Below are 20,011 nucleotides of genomic sequence, written 5' to 3' on the forward strand. Positions count from 1 at the left end.
TGAGATATCCCCTCTCAGAAAGTGAAGGGTCATATGTTTACTTTCATATAAGGAACATAGAGAGAAAATAAGACACAAAAGAGACTTCAGATAAATGAGGAGAGAGATCGGTAGAATAATGGAAGAGATTGGAGGAGGGAAGTGGGGAGAGGGAAAAGGAGAACTGAGGAAGGAAGGAAATGGTTAAAATAATGCTATGTCTATAAATGAAGTCTTCACTACCAACCCCATGAGCATGTACAGAGAGAATAGGGGGAGCGGGGTGGGATGCAGAGGGAACTACACCAAGTGCTGTGTGCATGTAGGTTTGGATTACTTTGAGCCTCACTATGATGTATAATTACAATACACCAATAAAAGTATTAAAAAATCAAGCCTGCATCACAAATCTCGGAGTCAAAAGATGTAAAAAGAAAATTCTGATCAGAGTTTCTCAACCTCCGCACTATTGGCATCTGGGGCTAGGTTTAATTCTTTGCTATGGGGACTGTCCCATACACTGTACAATTTTCAGCAATATCCTTGAACCCTACCCATTAGATGCTTGTAGTCATCATGAAATTAGTCCCTTTCATGATTTTTGTGCCAAGCCAAAATGTCTACAGACACTGCTAAATGGTCCTTGTGGGGGCACAATCATCCCTGGTTGAGAAGCATTTAATTAGATTCATACCTCACACCATACGTAAGAACAGACTCTAAGTGGATTAGGAACTTAAACATAAACGCAAAAATGAAACCATAAAAAAATAGAAGATATGGGGGAATTGTTTTTTTGATCTCAGTCTAGGGAAAGCCTTCTTAGTTTACTTAAAATGAAAAGGCAATAAAGGAAAAGACTGATAAATTGGCATAGTAAATATTTCTGCATTTCCAAACACCATAAACAAAGTCAGAATACAACTGAAAAATTGGGAGAAAATATGTACAATGGAAAAATGGAATATATCTAATGGATTTGAGACTCTGTTTCAAAAAAATAAAATAAAATACAGCTAGGGGTGTAACTCAGGGGTCCCGTGCACCTGGGGTCAATTCTAAGTACTAAACAATAACAAAAACAAAATAAGAAAGTTAAAAATACACACACAGCCATGCTTATTTTATTGTCTAGATTGAGATTTATATCATCAATACCTATTGTGGATATATGTCTTCAGAAGAAATAAGGTCAACTAGACAATACTTAGTTCATAACATTTTTTACTTTTTTTGTGGGGGAGTGATACTGGGGATTGGACCCAGGGGCATTCTACTTCCAAGCTATACCCCAGCCCTTTTTATTTTTTGTTTGGAAACAGAATATCACTAAATTGCCAAGATTTTGCTATGTTGCTGAGGATATCCTCCTTCAATCTGTGATCCTCCTGTCAGCCTCCCAAGTACTGGGATTATAGGCATGGGCCACCATACCGGACACTTTTTACTTTCAATAGAAAAATCAATGAAAGCCCAGGGAATCTGATCTAAGGTGGTTAGACATTGCTGTATGATGGGACATATTGTCTCTAAGTACCCTGTCATGGCATAGATTCCCATGCCAGAGTGTGGAGTCAACTAAACCAGTACACCTTCCATACGGGACTTTTAAAGCTCATCTGTTTTCATCAGTTCTGACTATAGGTGCAGGCTCAGATCTGCAAATACTTGGTACCTGTATCTGCTCTTTCTCTTTGCAACCCTAAGTCAGACATTCCCAGGAGACCACTATATATATTGCCACCATGTCCACCCAGCTGCTGCTGATCAGGGTCAGTACTTGAGTTGAAACAGCTCCTGTTCCTGTTTTACAGCATGAACTAGAGTCCATGGGAACCCTTGAAGCCCAAGTCTCTTCTTAGATTCTGATATCTAGACAGATAGGCAGAATCACCCTTTTTTCCCCAAGCCTCATCAGAGCATTCAGGGACAAGGTGTCTAACAGTCTCTAGGATATTAGATGGCGATGTTTACCATGTGATGGGATCCCTATGACAAGAGGTTCCCTAGGTTCAAGAGGAATGCTGAGGCCTGGATTCTTATCATCAGGTTCATCAGTGAAATCATTCCAGAGTATTGCCTTTAGAGTTCTATTCTTTTCCAGACTCGATAAAATTATCCAGGAAAGAATATCAAGACTTCTTTGTCATTTCACAGCCTGATAATAGTTTTCAACTTATCACACTGTGACAACCAGGGATTTTAAAATAGAAGACTAATGTCAAATCATACTTTTCTTCTTGCCAAGGAGGTGCAATGGAAGGAAAGGGGACATTTCAACAGCCTTATTGGGAAGTAAATGGAGGATGCACAAACAAGGACCTGGATCACCTTAGTCATCATTGTCTAAAGCTATAAGCAATGACCAAATCTACACTTCCATTTTTGTGTATGTGTGTGATACTGGGGATTGAATCCAGGGGCAGGTTACTTCAAAGTTATACCCCAGCCCTCTTTTTATGTTTGTTTATTTATTTAATGAATTAGAAGGCTGAGAATAGAATTCAGAACCAGGAAAACAATCAAAGACAGACACTGACAGGAGGCACACTTCACTAGTACTTGTCCATCCTGAGATGAAGACTTACTACCTTTCTCTCTCTCTCTCCCTCTCTCTGGTCCCTAGCTCCATCTTCACATATCCATCCTTTCCAATCCTTCCCTCTCATATTAGAAACATGCTGTAGCATATTGGTTTACAGTAGGGCTGGGATTGAGAGATGCTGGTGAAGCCTTTCCTTCACTAGAAAGGAAATACACATGTACACAACATCCCAGATGAGTCTGTTGTACTTTTAGAAAATATCCCTGTAGCTTTTCAACCTCTTTTCTGTGATCTTCTGTTTACAAATGGTTCTTTCCATCCACATCAAATTTCTTTGGCTTCATAAGTGTTCCCCTTTTATCTCACATATTTTGCTCATTTTAGCCAGTTAAGAAAAATTCCAACCATGGTATGAGGATCTCTAACATAAAAACTTTTCCCCAAGCCATCCCTCCATTCTATCTAAACAAATAAATTCATGTCCTTAGCTAGATGCTCCCAGTTCTCTACCATTGGGTCCTACTGTAACTTTACACGCAGATTTCTCACAAATCTTTTGCACTGAGTCCAGACCACAGCTAAACCAAGCTGTGCTTACTTCTCCAGAAAATATCCTACACATTCAAAACAACAGCTCCACGTGGCATGACCTTTCCCTCCTCATGACTCCTCATTCATTCCTTCATTATGAAAGAAAATCAACTGACCATCTACTTACTATTCATAAGTACTAGAAGGATCAAAACACAAGTGAGACATAATCTTTGATTGATGCTAGAGGCAATTATATTGCACTGACTATAGGATATTACTACCTAACTGATGTGTGATGTTGAAGTGGGGTGGAGTGATAGGATTAAACCTCATGAATAATGTAACATTTAAGAAAGTCTTGTAGAATCTAGGGAGGAAAAGGGTTGTAGGAGGAACTATAGATGAAGGAGGAGAAACTATAGAGAGCAAATAAGGAGGCCTAACTGGGGGTGCTGGAGGGGGAAGAGGAAAATTCCCTAATGTCCATGATGTACATTAACAAACATCAAAATAAATCACTAAGCCAAACATGAGAAGGAGGAAGGGGGGAGGGCCTGGGGTGGTAATTGGGGGAAGGGTTGAATGAGTGATGTGTGCATGTATGCCTCCACCATCTTGTACCCCATTAAGATGTACAACTACAATGTACTACTACTACTACTACTACTACTACTACTACTACTACTACTACCACTATCACTAACAATAATAATAATGAACATAAACAAAACAAAAAACAAAAAAGAAGACTTGGTATGCTGGTACATGCCTGTAATCCCAGTATTGGAGGTTGAGTTAACAGGATTCAAGACCAGCCTCAGAAACTTACTGAGACCCTCAGCAACTTAGTGAGACCCTGTTTCAACATTTAAAAATATAGAGCTGGGAATGTAGTGCAGAGGCAGAATGTCCCTGGGTTTAATATCCTGTACTTCCTCCCCAAAATATTGTGATAAATAAAATTTCTTATTGCAGAATTTGGTCTTGATATTCTTTCTTTCCCTTTTTAATATTTGCCTGGCTGTATGCATCATTCCAGAATATTGTCAGATTGACACTCTCTTGCGTGCCTGAGACTTTTTCAGTGTTCAAAATACAGGCAGACAATGGAATGCTACTCACAATAAAAAGGAATGAATTATTGATGCAGCAACTTGGATAGATCTCAAAGGCATTATTCTGGGTGAAAGAAGCTAGTCTCAAAAGTTACATACTGCATGATTCCATTCATAAAACATTTTCCCAAAGGCAATAGTAATGGAGAAGAGAGTAGTGGCTGCCAGAGTTTAGGGTGCTAAAGGGATAGCGCTAGGGAGTTTGGGGTTCTGTATCTTGATTGTAGTAGTGGTTACACAGGTCTGTACATGTGATAACAGTTTTAGAGCTATACTCAGAATAAAAGAAAAAAAAAACAGGAACAGCAGAATGGCCTGCCATCCTCCTGTCTCAGCCTCCCAAGTACCAGGATGACAGGTGTGCGCCATGGCACCTGGTGGCTTACTCTCCCCCTTCGTAGAGGGTGACATGATGAGATCAAGCGTGGCCTGCAGAGCTTTTGCAGCGTCTGGCCTGAGTTGGCAGCAATTGCAAAGCTGCCCTGGGAGCAGCATGGCCTGAGTAGCATCTCCCCACCTGTGGGCTCCTCCTGCCTGTGTTGACTCAGTGCTGGCTCCTGAGATGTGGGTGAGAGCATTGTGCCCTTGGCAGCAGTTCAAAGCCTCTTTCTTCCCTGAGCATCACAGCCTGGCCAGCCTTTTCCTCACTTGTGCCTTTCATGTGGCCCTAGCAGACTTTGAGGATAGATGGAGCTGAGTGGCCCTCGGCAGTGGCTCCACTAACTGGCAAAGCTGGCCCTGAGGATGAGTAATACATTCTCTGGCGCAGGCCTCCCAGTGAGTGTGGTCCGGGGGCCCTGATTTGTGTGAATCTGAACAGAACAGTGCAATCGCCGCAAATAAGCATCGGAGCTGAGCAGCCCGCCCACTGTTCTTTATCCTTGCCTCCCTGTAGGCCTCTTTCCGATCCACGTGGGGACTGCTGTCCACAAATGCAGCCAAACATCATTTGGCTATGCTCTGCATGTTTAAAACGCTTCATTAATAGGACCTGATTAGACAAAATGTTCCTGGAATTTAAAATACATAAAGTTATTTTGCATTCCATTACCCTAAGAGTTTTTGCTCGTTCCAGCTGAGAGCCAAAGGGGAAGAGATAGGCGCTTTGCGGTTACGTGCTCTCCTTCAGAAAGCCTCTCTCTGGGTAGAAATGTCACCATTGCCATTGATGTCCAGACTCTGCTCCCTAGGTTCACACCCAAAATGTCAATTGTCAGAATGGGATTTAAAAGTGAACAAGCACACGCTTGTTACGTAGTGTCTGGCTACTTTTGCCCCACAGACTTTTTTTTGGTTAATGTTTCATGCATTGATAGTGTGTTCTTTTTTATTCCTGTGTAGTACTCCATTATATGAATACAGTATTTTACAATCTGCTTATCATTCTGTTGCTAGCAGATATTTGGGTTATTTCTAGTTTGGGGGCTTTGATAGGATTTTTATCAATTAAAACTGCTATAATTATTTTTTCTTTGCGGTACTGGAGATGGAATCCAGAGGCAGTCTACCTCCATGCTATATCCCCAGTCCTATTTTTATTGTTTATTTGGAAACAGGGCCTCGCTAAGTTGCAGAGGGCCTCACAAGATGCTAAGCCTGGCCGCGAACCTCCTGTCTCAGCTTCCCAAGTACTGGGATTACAAGCGTGTGCCACCATGCCAAGCCCTGCTATAGATATTTTTATGCAAAGCTTTTTGTGGACATAATCATTTTTCTTACTTCAGTATATCTAAGAGGGAATTAAAAGGCTGACATATGTTTAAGGTTATTCAGTACTATAAAATATCACTAAAGTGGTTATACCATTTTATGCTCCCTTCAGCAATTAATGGTCATTTCAGTTGCTCCACTTCTGTGCCAACACTAGGTATTATCAACTTCTTTCAGTTTAGTCCTTCCAATATACAGAAGTGTAACATCCTGGTTTTCATTTGGATTCCCCGGTGAATAATGGTGTTAAGTCCCTTTGTATTTGCTTGTTGGCCTTTTGTGCCTTTTTACAAAGTGCCTTTTAGAAGAACTGAGAACTTGGAAGTGGCTATATTTGTAAAAGACATAAAGGTATGATTTGAAAAAACAGACTATCAATGATAAAAGGATATTTGTCAGGCCTGAATATTTATGCCTTTTGGTGTTTTAAGTGGATATTAATATATGCAATAGTTAAAGAACTCATTTGACATCTGTTCCCAGATATCTCCTCGCTTGCTCGCTCTCTCTCTCTCTCTCTCTCCCCCATGACCATTGTACAGAATACTGCTGCACTCGTGTATTCCCTTGCACCTTGCAGGCAGCTTCTGCTTCCTCCTTCTCCTCCTCCTCCTCCTCCTCCTCCTCCTCCTCCTCCTCCTCCTCTTTCTTTTCTTTTTCTCTTTTGTGGTACTGGGATTTAATCCAGGGTCATTCTACCTCTGAGCTTCACCTCCAGCTCTATTTTATTTTGAAACAGGGTATTGCTTAGTTGCTGAGGCTGGCTTTGAACCTGTAATCCTCCCCTCTCAGCCTCCCAAGTACTTGGATTAGAGGCATACACCACCACCCCTTGTGAGCTTCCTTCTAGCCTTGCAGTTGACTGGGAGCACCACATGAAGGGGTTGGCCACTCCAGTTTGGAGCACACCATGTGGGAGTGCAGCATTCAAGCCTGAGTACCTGGGAGAGAGTGGTAACACCTGACAGACTTGGAGGAGGAAGAAACGCTTAGCAGAGCCAAAGTATAGTATGTCCCCTGGGCTTCCAGGTACTCTATCCTTTTGTTTTTCCACCATTGCTCACATTGGTGAATGTTGCCGTTGAAGAGAGGAGAAGAAGAAGGATGTTGGGGATGTGTTGAAAATGTTCCCAACTCTTTTTGGAAATAAGAGAACAGTGGTGGCCAGGGAGAGACTCTGAGATCATTAAGGGAATAAAAATACTTTGTCATTGTGGTAGCAAGAGTGGCATGCAAACAAGACGTTGCTAGACTTCTTAAAGCCTCGGAGAAACATCAAACAAGTTCATATTTATGTAAAACATGCCCATGCACACAGGCCTGCACAGAAGAATCTGAGATAGATGGAGGCTTTTCCGTCTCACAGATGGGCCATGGCATGTGCACAAATGCAGGACCTTAGTCTAAGAACAAATAAACCCTGTGGCAAAGTGACAATAAAAGCACATATCCCTTCACTAGAAACCCAGTGTGGCTTTCAATGGACATATTTGCTTGAAGGTTTTACTCCTATATCAAAATGTACTACAACACTGAGTCTCCAGTAAATATTCCTCATGTTTAAGACAGCATGATAGTAATAAATCCATTCTGTAAGTTGACTGCTATAAATGCCATGTGGTATCAGTTAGATCACAAACTGAAGCCAATTTTTCAAAACATTTCCTGCCGGAATACCCACAACATTTTAACAGATGTCTTTCGGAAAGTTTTGAAGCAAAATAAGCCCCTGTTGCATATAAAATAAAACCCAAAAGAAAGTAAAATATGGAGTTGAGGGATATTTTTTTCTCTCCTGGCAGTAAGAGAAAGATTGGGAGGAAATCTTAAGACCTTTGGAGAAATACTTGTTTGCTGCCACAAAAGGGAAGAAATGAACTTTTTGCTAGCAGATATTTGGGTTATTTCTAGTTTGGGGACTTTGTTAGAATTTTTATCAATTAAAACTGCTATAATTATTTTTTCTTGGCAGTACTGGAGATGGAATCCAGAGGCAGTCTACCTCCATGTGCACCACAAGGGAGATTGGCTTTAGAAAATATTCTTTCAGTATTTGTCAAAGAAATGTCTTGGGCTACTTTTGAGTATGTTAATTTTTGTGTGTGTCCTGAACACTGGTCATAAGTATTACCGAGCTTTTTGTTGAAGTAGCCTCGTGAGAAGTTAGGGAAAGGGTTCAAGGGCGTGTCTGGGCCAGCAGAGACAGAAATGGAGTGAAACCATCAAAGAAGGATTTTTTTCCGGGGCTGTCTGCTTCTAAGATGTTGTCATTTGAAGTCTGATTTCTCAAACTCAGTGGCCAGAGGGCAGGAGCAGGAAGAAATTATTCAAGGTTTTCTTTTTCATTTTCATCAACTTCTTATTATGAAAATCTCAATGGTACAGACAAGTTGAAAGAATTGTGCGGTGGACCCACATATACTCACAAGAGGAATATATTTTTATTTGGAATCTGACAATTTGTTTCCACAGGGGTTGATTTTGACCCTCATAAAAAAAATGTCCATAAGTGAATGAATGAGTGGTCGCTTACTACTCTTCTGCATTCTGGGGAAAACATAGTTCTTTGCCATTCCTACACTGAGTGATAATTCCACAATCAAAAGTCCTTACGGAGCCGGATATAGTGTCGCACACATGTAATCCCAGTACTTGGGTGGCTGAGACAGAAGGATCACAGGTTTGCGGCCAGCCTCAGCAACTTGTGAGGCCCTCTGCAACTTGTGAGGCCCTCTGCAACTTTGTGAGACCCTGTTTCAAAATAAAGAGTTAAAAAATAGGGCTAGGGGTGTATCTCAGAAGTAGAATGCTCCTGGGTTCAATCCCCAGTACTAGAAAAAAAAAAAAGAAAAAAAAGTTCTTATGGTAGTTGGGCGTGGTGGCACATGCCTGTAATCCCAACACTTGGGAAGCTGAGAAAGAAGGATCGCAGGTTTGATGAGAGCCTCAGCCATGCAGCTAGACTCTCAGCAACCTAGAGAGACTGTTTCAAAACAAAAAAAATGTAAAGGGCTAGGAGCGAGGAGTGTAACTCAGAGGTAGCTCAGGAGTGTATCTCAAATGCCCTGGACTTCTTCCCCAGGAAAACACACACACACACACACACACACACACACACACACACACACACGTGTCCCTGTGGGTCTACTTCTATTATCTGTTTAAGATGCTTCTTGCTCATGCTGTTTTATCTCCTCATGTAAATTGTTATTTGTCATTTTGTACTGGACATTGTACTAAAAAATTATATATGGGTGGAAAGAATTTGATTTTTTTCCCTCTCCAGGAGGGATTTGTTTGCTTATGCCAGACACTTGCGGGTGCTAGCAGTACAAAAAATATTTATGGAGCTTCACTGAGATGGTAGGAATAAGTATGAACAAGAAATGATGACTATTTCTCTACATGAGCAATAGGAGCCATTTAAATAGAAACCGTTAAAGGATAATTTCATTTATACTAGTTTGATCAGCGTCCAGCTTTTCTGAGCTAATCCATTAGCACCCATTGCAGAGCAGAGGAAGCATTCTCTTGCAGCTTATTTTCCAGCTAATATAGGAAGAAAATCTTCTATGAATGGTCCCTTGAATTTCTTATGAAAATCTAACAACAAATAACCAGAACAATTTTGTTTTCCTTGACCAAGCACTCAGGAAAGAGGACACTTTGGAATACTACACAAAGACAGTAACTAATATATGTGTGTGTATATATATGTGTGTATATATACATATATATACATATATATAACCATACATATATATATACATATATATATATATATATATATATAACCATAACCCATTTATATATTATAAATGTAAACACTAGAAATCCACAGGCTATCTTCAGGGTATTAGATGCCTCTGGCTAGTTAGAAGTTCAAGAGTACTCAGTTTTAAGCCAGGTGTGATGGCACACTCCTGTAATCTCAGTATTTGGGGGGCTGAGAAAGGAGGATCACAAGTGTGAAGACAGCCTCAGCAACTAAATGATACCTTGTTTCAAAATAAAAAATAAAATAGGACCTGGGATGTAACTCAGAGGTAGAATGCCCCTGGGTTCCATCCCTAGCACCAGCTAGTTGTGGTGGTACATGCCTACAATCCCAGTTCTTGGGCGGCTGAGACAGGAGGGTCGCAGATTTGAGGCCAGCCTCAACAATTTAGTGAGACGTTCAGCAACTTAGTGAAATTCTGTTTCAACATTTTTTAAAAAATGAAATAGAGCTGGGATGGAGCTCAAAGGTCAAATGTCTCTTGGTTCTATCCCCAGTACTACAAAAACAAAACAAAGCAAAATCCCCAGGATGGATGGATGGATAGATGGATGGATAGATGGAAGGATGGAAGGAAGGAAGGAAGGAAGGAAGGAAGGAAGGAAGGAAGGAAGGATAAAAAATAAGAGTACTCATTTCAGCCATCGCAAGCTAGAGATTGGAGCTCCTGTCAACAGAGTAGAGAAGTCTATTAACTGATGAGAACTCTGCGATGGAGTTTAACCCAAGGAGACCTCGACTCCATCATAGTGATCCAAATTGAACTAAGTGCCCGCTCTAACTCTCTGGATGTACTCATGACCATCTCACTGAATGCCAGGTGTTCCTTTATACTTGTTTAATGAAGTGGTAGGTTTCTCAACACACATCAAACAGAAAATCTACTCCTCCCCCCTCACTCCTGGGAAAAATGCTCAACAGGAGAGCTGACTTCGGAAATTTATGAACTACCTAAGTTTACATATTCATACTAACCGCGTTCATATGTTTTCTGACCTGTAGTTTCCTGCTGTGTATTTTTTTGAAAATTCTTTCATGAGACACCAAAGCCTTTGGTTCCTTTGAAGCAGATTCCTTTTCCACATAAGCTTGACTTTCAGGCTCCCCTTTGCTGACTTCCAAGAGTTTTCTCTCTAGTTTACATACCCCAGTGTCTTATTTGCTGCCTCCACATCATTATCCGTAACCGATTCCTAGGAGAGAGCCAGGTTGGTGTCTGAATGAGGCTGAATCTGGTGCATCTATCAAAATGGCCATTTCATCAAGTGCAGTAGCACATGCCTGCAGTCCCAGTTCTTGGGAGGCTAAAACAAGAGGATTGCAGATTCAAGGCCAGCCCCAGCCACCTAACAAGACCCTGTTTCAAAACAACGACAAAAAAAGTAAAAAGGGCTGGGGAGCATAGCTCAGAGTTAGAAGGCCTTTGAGTTCAATACCCAGTAAAACACACACACACACACACACACACACACACACACACACACACACACACACAATTAAAAATGAATGAGCAAGCCTGTCAATTAAAACTTAGAACAGAATTAGACCTTGAGTGCCCCCTCCCAGGAAAAATGCATGTATACCACATAGGCTTAAATAACTAGGCCCAGCTGCCATCCATATGGAGCCGGTGATAGAACCAAGGGCTGCTTGTGTTTTCCTCTTTACTTTCACCTATCCCTTAGATGGTTTGCACAGAATCCCTTGGATTCTCTGGTATCTACTTCCTCCTGAGCTCTTTGGCACGCCTTTTATTTTATTTGGGTTTCTCATCACGGTTAAAACACCCAAATCTACTGACATTCAACCGCACAGACACTTTGATGAGCTCTTACGATGGGGGAGGCGCTTTGAAGGCATCATGGAAGACTGAAAGGGAAAAAAAAATTCAATATGGCTCCCGACCTCTAGGAATTCACATTTTACTAAATGAAAAGAACACATTCAGGGATAATTCATGTTACATTAAAGCTATACTTTAATGCAGGGTATGTGCCAAAGAGATGTCTAAGTGAATCTAAAGCTGGTATGATTTAACGCATAATAGAGTTTCAATGCCCTTCTCAGTAGATCCTGAGAAAAGAATACCAGTTACCAGATTATTCTGCAAACAGGACTGGCTGCATAAATTGCAGGGCCTGGTACAAAATGAAAATGTAAGGTCTCTTACTCAAAAATTAAGAATTTCAAGACAGCAACAACACAGTATGAAACCAAGTGGAGGGGGGCTTTCTGAGTGTGGGGCCCTGTGGAGCTAAATATAGCCCATACAGGAGAGGCAGATTCCAGCAGTCTAGGGGAAATTATACATAGGAGATTTTCTTTCAAGTAGTTCACAGTAAAGTAAAATTACTCTAAGGGAAGAAAATAAGTCAGCCTTTCCCAAATTAGCAAATGGGTTGGAATATAAGTGATGGGAAAGTTATGATTTGCAAAGGCATTTTTACAGATACTTCACAGCTGCAAGGTAAGGATAATAGTAATAATAGCTATCCTGGTAGCTGACACTAACATATAGAGCATACATATTAAGTGCCTGTATTCTTTCAAGTATATTACATAGATTAATTCAGTTAATCCTCAAAATTGCCCTGGAAAAGAGAAGCTATTGTTTTTCTATCATAATTCAGGTGAAAAAACTGACATTGGAGAAGTTGAATAACTGCACCTTGTCACACAGAAAATAAGCCATGTAGCCAGGTTTTGAACTCAGGAAGTATAGCTCCAGACTTTGGTTTGGTTTGGTTGGTTGGTTGGTTGATTTTTTTTTTTTTTTTTTTGTATTTGGGATTGAATCCAGGGGCATTAAACTTCTGAGCTACACCTCCAGCCTGTTTTTTTGAAACAAAATTTTGCAAAATTGCTGAGGTTGGCCTCGAATCTGTGGTCTTCCTGTTTCAGCCTCCCAAATACTAGGATTACAGGTGTTCACTACCACTCCCATGCTCATAACCACTCTTTATGGTGCCTCCGAAAAACTAAAGGAAGGAAAGGAAGAAAGTGGGAGGGAAGGAAATAAGGAAGAAAAAGATAACAGATACCCCAGTATATTCATTATATTCATTATTGCAATCACAGATTTGGCCTGACCAAGATATACCATGAGTGTGTTTTTAATTTCTTCTTTTTTTTTTTTGCATTTCATGTTCATAGTTTAACAGCACCCGTTCGCCCTCCCCTACTGAGTGTTGCCACATGGCCCCGTGGAGTAGAAAGGTATTGGTTCTGAGAATGTTCCTTCACAGCCCTATCCTGCTTTCTCCAGACACTCTGTCTTATTTCTCTCCTTTAACTTTATTGTAGACTTTCTCATTTCTAACTAACAGCTGTTCTTTCAAATCAACTTAAAGAGTGGTTTTTTCCTAACTTGAATTAAATAAAACAATCAGAGTTAGGTGTAGTGGCACACACCTGTAATCCCAGTATTTGGGAGGCTGAGACAGAAGGATGGCAGGTTTAAGGACAGCCTCAGTAAGTAATGACTCTCATCAACCTAGCAAAACCCGTTTTAAAATAAAAATTTTAAAAATGGGGATGAGGGTAGAGTTCAGAGGTAGAATGCCCTGAGTTCAATCCCCAGTGCCAAAATAAATAAAAACTAAATAAAAAGGTCTGTGGGTGTAGCTCAGAAGTAGAATGCCCCTAAGTTCCATCTCCTGCATTCAATCTCAGAAAAAAAAATATAATAAAGATGGCAATGCCACTGGAGGTTTGCCCATTCCCTGCCCCTCCCCCAAATTGCATTTGGGGGCTGGGTTCAACATGAGCTGATGCCACTGGATACTCCTGTTGGACTTTGTAGTTCAGAGGAAAGAAATCCCAACGTGCCCTATTTTGTCAGAACTGTAAAGGTTCAACTTCTCAAGTCAAAACAAAAAAAGAGAACAGGACAAGAGGATTCTCTAGCAGCCAATTGTCCCTGTCACCATTAAATACAAAGTGCTTTTGGCTGCTATGCTGAGCCTGTAGTGGGTCACTATCCTTTAGTCCTTTCCTAGTCCATTGTTATTCAAGGAAGGAATTGCCTACAAAATGAGGCCTCTGGTGGTGGGGGTTTCTCTCATGCTCTGCTCTTGCGGGCTCCAGTTCGCTCTCTTTCTCTCTCTCTCTTTCTCTCTCTTTTGCATGCACAAACTTTTTTTTCTTTTTTGGAAGTTACCTAGGAAACAAAGTCTTTTGTGCTCGAACTTTATTTGAGCTATTCGCGTTGCTGGGAATCTGCACAAAATCTGAAGAGAGAAAGAAGGTTGCAATATTTTACTAAAACGTTCATGGGGAACAGTTTTTCCCCAAGGGAGGGAATCATCCTGTTGTGTATGTTGGGGGGCTTTGCTGAAATCTCTGATAAGGTAAGTAAATACTAAGGGGTTAGTTTAAATAAGTGGCTCTGGAATCTGCTTTTTAAGGGGACATGAGAACAGTTTATTTGACAATATATGAAATCCTCTGAATCAACAGGGCATGATGTTTTCAAATGTGAGGACAAATTTTTTTTTAATGATCTAGATTTTAGAACAGAATTTTTTTTAGAACTTGACTGGAGTAAGAAAAAAATATTTATTTTATACAGATACCCACCTTCTTCCAAATTGAGTAAAGGAACAAAACTAGGTTCAGTGGTGAAAACCATTATTTTTTAAAAAAATAATCTGGTTTGGGAACCCAAGCTTGAAATCAAAACTGGGACAGGGTGTTTTTAATAATCTGGGCTAGGAGCCCAAACATGAAATAAAAGTTAGACAGTCTTAATCTATATCAAAAGTTTGAAATGAGAATTTTTAAATGTCATATAGAAATCAAAACATCAGCTTGAAGAAAAGCTTGGCACCATAAAACTGAAAGAAAATAAACTAGGACTGTCTTACTCTTCCAAATTTGAAAAAGAAAACCAGTTGAATCTTTCCCTTCAGCAAATATTGCATTTGTATTTTCCACCTTAGTTGGGGGGCTATCTTTGTTTTTGCTTCTGCATGTCCATGCATACAGTGTTGAGGAAACTGAGTGTTTGAGATATTATTCACAAAAGCTGTCCTCTTGCAGTGAAATTAACTCCTTGTATTTTATTTATTTTTTGGTGGTACTGGGGTTCCTGGAAGCCCTTTTACCTCCGGGCTACACTCCCAGACCTATTTTATATATTTTTTATTTGGAAACAGGGACTCTTAAGCCAGCAAGGCTGGCTCCGATGATCCTCCTGTCTCCGCCTCCCAAGCTCGGGGATTACAAGCCTGTGCCACCACGCCCTGCAAACTCCTTGCATTTTAATAACCTCCCAGATTAGGTTGGCTTGCCCTTGCCGGGCAGGTGATGCATTCTGGAATGTCTCAGGACGCCAAGTTTTCTGGCACATTTTCCCAGCCTTTTCCTAGGCAGCCTAACTCATCTTCATCCTTTGATCCCAGTCAGCTAGACTTCTCAAACTTTCTAATAGGAATTTATGGAAAGAGAATGAGCCTACAGGTAGATCTACTTTTCACTGGATCAGAAATAGGCAGTTTTACTCATTTTGAAATCTGGGCATTTCTGACTACCTTGTTTCCTTAATTCTATTGAATCTGAAGAGCATATTTATTTGGCCTTTCCCCCCTTTCGTGTTGCTTGTCTATTGATACTGCTTTCAATGAGCTGTTCTCACTATTTCTGGGAATTCTACCTTTGTCTTAAAAGCTTATTTCTGACCTCATATTTTTCTTTATCTGAACTATGAAATTCCTTCTATGTGTGCTTATGTATAAGCCATGATGGCTGAATCTGAATGTGCTTTATTTTCAGTCCCACCCTCCAGAGGATGAAGATACAGATGTCATGTTAGGGCAGAGGCCGAAAAATCCGATACACAATATCCCCTCTACTCTGGACAAGCAGACCAACTGGAGCAAAGCACTACCTCTCCCGACTCCAGAGGAGAAGATGAAACAAGATGCCCAAGTGATTTCTTCTTGCATTATTCCCATCAATGTCACTGGTATCGGTCTGTTTTTGTTTATGGGTTTGTTTGTTTTTTTTTCTTTAGGGGAAGTTTGGCCAGAATATTCTATGTATTAAATATGTCCAAATCTGTGCTATTGGGCCTGCCAGCTAAAAATACCATTTTGTAAATAAGTAATACCTTTTTCATCAAAATGCAGGCCCGGAAGACATTTGATATGCTTTGTCAGATTTTAACATCAATTTGCATATGTCCTGCCGGGGCTGCTTGTTATGTAAATGACAGTTTCTTTTTGAAAAAAATAACCAAGTAGCTCTCTGGCCACAGTTTACTGAAATAATGGAGAAAGCTGCAGTGACTACTCATATGATAATGATGTGTGGCACTGCAAGAAAGAAAACAACACACCCTAGGTTTCTAAAACTGCAAGGAAGGTCCTATTGACCAACTAGAAAATCTGTTTTCGTGCTGCCTTGAATGAAGGGAGGCTTTAAAAAAAAAGACCACTTGGACTTCTGTTTTGATTTTAGGGATTTTTGCCTAAAAATATATGAATACAAAGCTCCCCTTTTAAATCCAGCAAGCTTGTTTTGCTCCCACTCTGCTTCCTCCTCTATATTGAGAGTTTGAACATCAGTCTAGTCTATTAGTCCACCCTAGCTGGACTCTTCTCCAAAGTCTTTTTGTCACCAATGGTGAATTCCAAATTGTATTTCATAATCTTAATTGTAAGTCAAATAATATTATGAAATATTCTAAACTTTCCAAGATAGACGTTTTCATGATCTTTCCACCATACTTTCTTTCGACATCTCTACTCTCTACTTTTTTCTTTCCTTAATTTTTTTAATATATATACGATAGTTGAAATAAAAAATTACATTTTCTGATGAGGTTTGTTTAAACATGCAGAATAATTTTTAACATGCAAATATAATTTAACACAGTTTTAAAACAATGAGGTCATAAATGGGAAAGTTAAAAAAAAACATTTTGACTTGTTTGTATATTGAAATTTTCAAGACAGCCCTGTTATCACTGTTTTATGTGGTCACATGCAATTGAAGATTGTATGTCCCTTGAGATACACATTTTGGATACATCTACTATTAACCCCATTCAGATTTTTCTGAAATAAAAATGGGGAGCAAATGAACCAATTATTTCCCTCCTAAAGTAAAAAACGGTAGTTCCAATTGATTGGCTGACTGTGAGCTGGGAGTTAATTTTCTTTTGACCTGTTCAACTTATAGGATAAATTGTTCTAAGGATGTGGACTTATCTGATCTCCTTAATTTAAATGGGATTTATTAGGGGAGTTCAGCTGCCAAAATGATATTTGGCACCCTCTTAAACCAATTTTCAGTTCTGGAAATATCTGATTATTAGCAGCACCTGTTTCTTTCCTGGCACTCTTAGGCAGAATCTTGTTTTCAAATTCGGTGCTTTGATTATGGGCCATCTTCTTGTGATTGGGAGAAAGGGAAGATTTTCTCTTCTGCTTTATTTTAGGAACTCTCAGACTAAAGCCTAGATTAGATATTGATTTCAAGAGCATTAATGAGAATGGTGTTGATGATGTCCAAATAACACACAATGTCTGTCTGCATACCATGTAATCTATAATCATTAGGATTAGAATGAAGGATTTTCATTTGGGGTTGGCATTAAGAAAGAAAAAATCCCATTAGGATGAAATCTCTGATCATATTGTACTTATTCATCATGTGATATAGATTTTTCCAAATGAATTCTAGAAATTGTTGCCCCCGCAATGCTATGCCAGCATCTAACCACTTTATTGTATAACTGAACCAAGATTTAATATGCCATGCTTAACCATTAAGATAAATGAGAAGTGACCACATTCCAAAGCATGGCATGTTGGTTTTCTGGGGAGTGTACCTATATTAGGCAGTTTGAATTCTTTGCCCTCCCTCCACATCTTTTTGGTTTCCATAGGATTGCATGTAGTGCCGATAGATTATAGCAAGAAAAACTACTAAGTATTATATCTGTCCCCATACTTATAAAGACAAGCCAAGGATGTCAAGACTTGGAATTCAAACTTTACAGTTGGTACGGAAAGCGGACCTATTTCAGTGCAGAACTGTGGATTTTCCTGTATGCTTATTTCATATTGATAAGACAGCTGGTGCTGAGCCCCAAAGCACCCAATTTAGTCAGTAGAAGAAAGCAGACAGAATTACGTGATGATGGTCAAACAAATCCCTAAGCTGTTTTGTTTCTTTACAGCAGTGTGTGTGTGTGTGTGTGTGTGTGTGTGTGTGTGTGTGTGTGTGTGTGTGTAAAGAAAGGGTTTGGGCATGGGAGGTGGAGGGGGAATAAACTCACAAAGACACTTTTAATGAAGAAAATGGGTCATGCTATGTTAGCTGAACTAATTCAGGTTAACATCTTGGCTACTGATCTACTATGCAAAGGTATCAGTTTCAGAAAACCCAGAAATAGACCAGTAAATAGTAGTAGCTAAAGACTCTAAATCCTTAAGGAGCCATTTCAGAGTGTGGGTGATTTGTTTTGATGTTTCTTTCTCTTCTTTTTCTTTTTCTTTTCCTCCTCTGCTTGTTACATTTGACAGTGCAAGTTGTCATGGGGAGCTGCCTTTGGAAGTATAGTTTAATGTATTGCAGCATAATTTAAGTAAGAGCTGACTAAGGGCTCCCTCATATTTGTTCACAGGCTTAATTCAAGCTCTTCCCCTCACTTCCAATCAATAAATATCACTGTGTTCCAAGCAAATGAAAATTTGTTTGCCATTACTAAAGGCTAATAAGACTTATTTTCTGGGTTGCAGGAGTTGGATTTGACAGAGAGGCTAGTATTCGCTGCTCTCTTGTTCATTCACAATCTGTACTACAGCGGAGAAGAAAACTGAGGAGGAGGAAAACCATTTCCGGTATCCCCAGAAGAGTTCAACAAGAAATAGGTGTGGTATAAAATATGTTAATGGTTTCTTTCTAGCTTAGATGATGAGAAGAAATGGAAATCAGCCTTCAACCAACTTCCTTAAAATATATGAGGTATATCCAGGTGTGACACACACCTCCAATCCCAGAGGAGTTTGAGACAGGAGGATCACAGGTTTGAAACTAGCCTCAGCAACTTAGCAAGGCCTTCAGCAATTTAGCAAGACCCTGTTTCCAATTAAGAAAAAATAAGGGCTAAAAATGTAGCTCAGAGGTAGAATACTCCCGGATTCAATCCTTAGCACCACCATGAACAACAAAGGAAGGAAGGAAGGAAGGAAAGAAGGAAGGAAGGGGAGGGGGAAGGGAAAGGAAGGAAAGAAGGAAGGAAGGAAGAAAGAGAGAAAAGAAAAAAGAAAGAAAGGAAAAATTTTAATTGATAGAGTTTTTTTTTTTTTTTTGGTGGTACTGGGGGTGGAACCTAGGGGCTTTTCTACCTCCGGGCTATACTCCCAGACCTATTTTATACTTTATTTGGAGACAGGGTCTCACTAAGTTGCTGAGAGCCTCACTAAGTAGCTGAGGCTGGCTTTGAACCTGCGCAATCCTCCTGTCTCAGCCTCCCAAGCGCGGGGATTGTATACAAGCGTGCACCACCACGCCCGGCTTGGTAGAGGTTTAGAAATGGTGTATGTTTGTTTTATATTCAGCCAGTCAGGTATTATTTTATAAATCTCTGTTCTAGATTTAAAGATTTAGCCTTATAGATCTGCGTATATATACACACATCTTATGGCTGAAGTGTAATATTTTGCTGGGTTGTGTGTGTGTGTGTGTGTGTGTGTGTGTGTGTGTGTGTGTTTCTCAGAATTGAACCCAGGGACATTCTACCTCTAGGTTTTTAAGTTTGATTTAGTGGAGATTGTGAATAAAAAGCCACAAAAGTAAACATAAAAGATTTTTTGGAAAATTGTAACTTTATTTGAAGAAAAATGTGCTTTTAAGCATTTTAAAGGGTTAATTTCAAACATACTCAAATATCGAAAATATATCTTTGGTCACATTTTTCTATTTTTTTGAAGATTCAAAGGAATTTATTAAAGAGATAGAAATACAGAACACAGTAACAGCCCCATGCCATTCAGGAGTGGCATGGGGGGTGTTTCTAACAAATTCACCGCATTTTTCTATTTTTTGTTAAGAATATTTCTACTTCTGTTTTATAAACTATATACTGGGCTTCCAGGAACCCCAGTACCACCAAAAAAAAAAAAGTAGTCACTTTTTGGAGCAAATTAACATGATAGTGTAGAGAGAGGGTTCCTAAAAGATATAAAAGCTTCTCTTCCCTTAGTGTATATACATATATACATACATATATACATAGATGTATTTATATTCATACATATATGGAGACAGAGACAGAGATAGAATGCATTTGACCTTTTTCCTAATTTTGTGTCTCGATTTGTTTTCTGTAAGAGGAAGCTC

General features: G+C 39.7%; 1 protein-coding gene across 4 annotated transcripts in view; it reads left to right on the forward strand.

Moving 5' to 3' along the window:
• The window catches only part of NHS (NHS actin remodeling regulator), a gene marked incomplete at both ends in the record, with an annotated part of 393,363 nt that overhangs the window by 365,979 nt on the left and 7,373 nt on the right, over positions 1 to 20,011 (forward strand). For 2 of the 4 annotated variants that reach the window (XM_080718566.1, XM_080718568.1), the window contains 3 exons: positions 12,815 to 12,877; positions 15,434 to 15,626; positions 18,409 to 18,540. In XM_080718566.1, the coding sequence (XP_080574692.1) occupies positions 12,815 to 12,877; positions 15,434 to 15,626; positions 18,409 to 18,540 (388 nt within the window). The remainder of the gene's footprint in view (positions 1 to 12,814; positions 12,878 to 15,433; positions 15,627 to 18,408; positions 18,541 to 20,011) is intronic. The other 2 variants (XM_080718567.1, XM_080718569.1) reach the window with 1 other exon arrangement.

This window comes from Muscardinus avellanarius (genome assembly GCF_963383645.1).
Source record: "Muscardinus avellanarius genome assembly, chromosome: X".
Taxonomy (NCBI): domain Eukaryota; kingdom Metazoa; phylum Chordata; class Mammalia; order Rodentia; family Gliridae; genus Muscardinus; species Muscardinus avellanarius.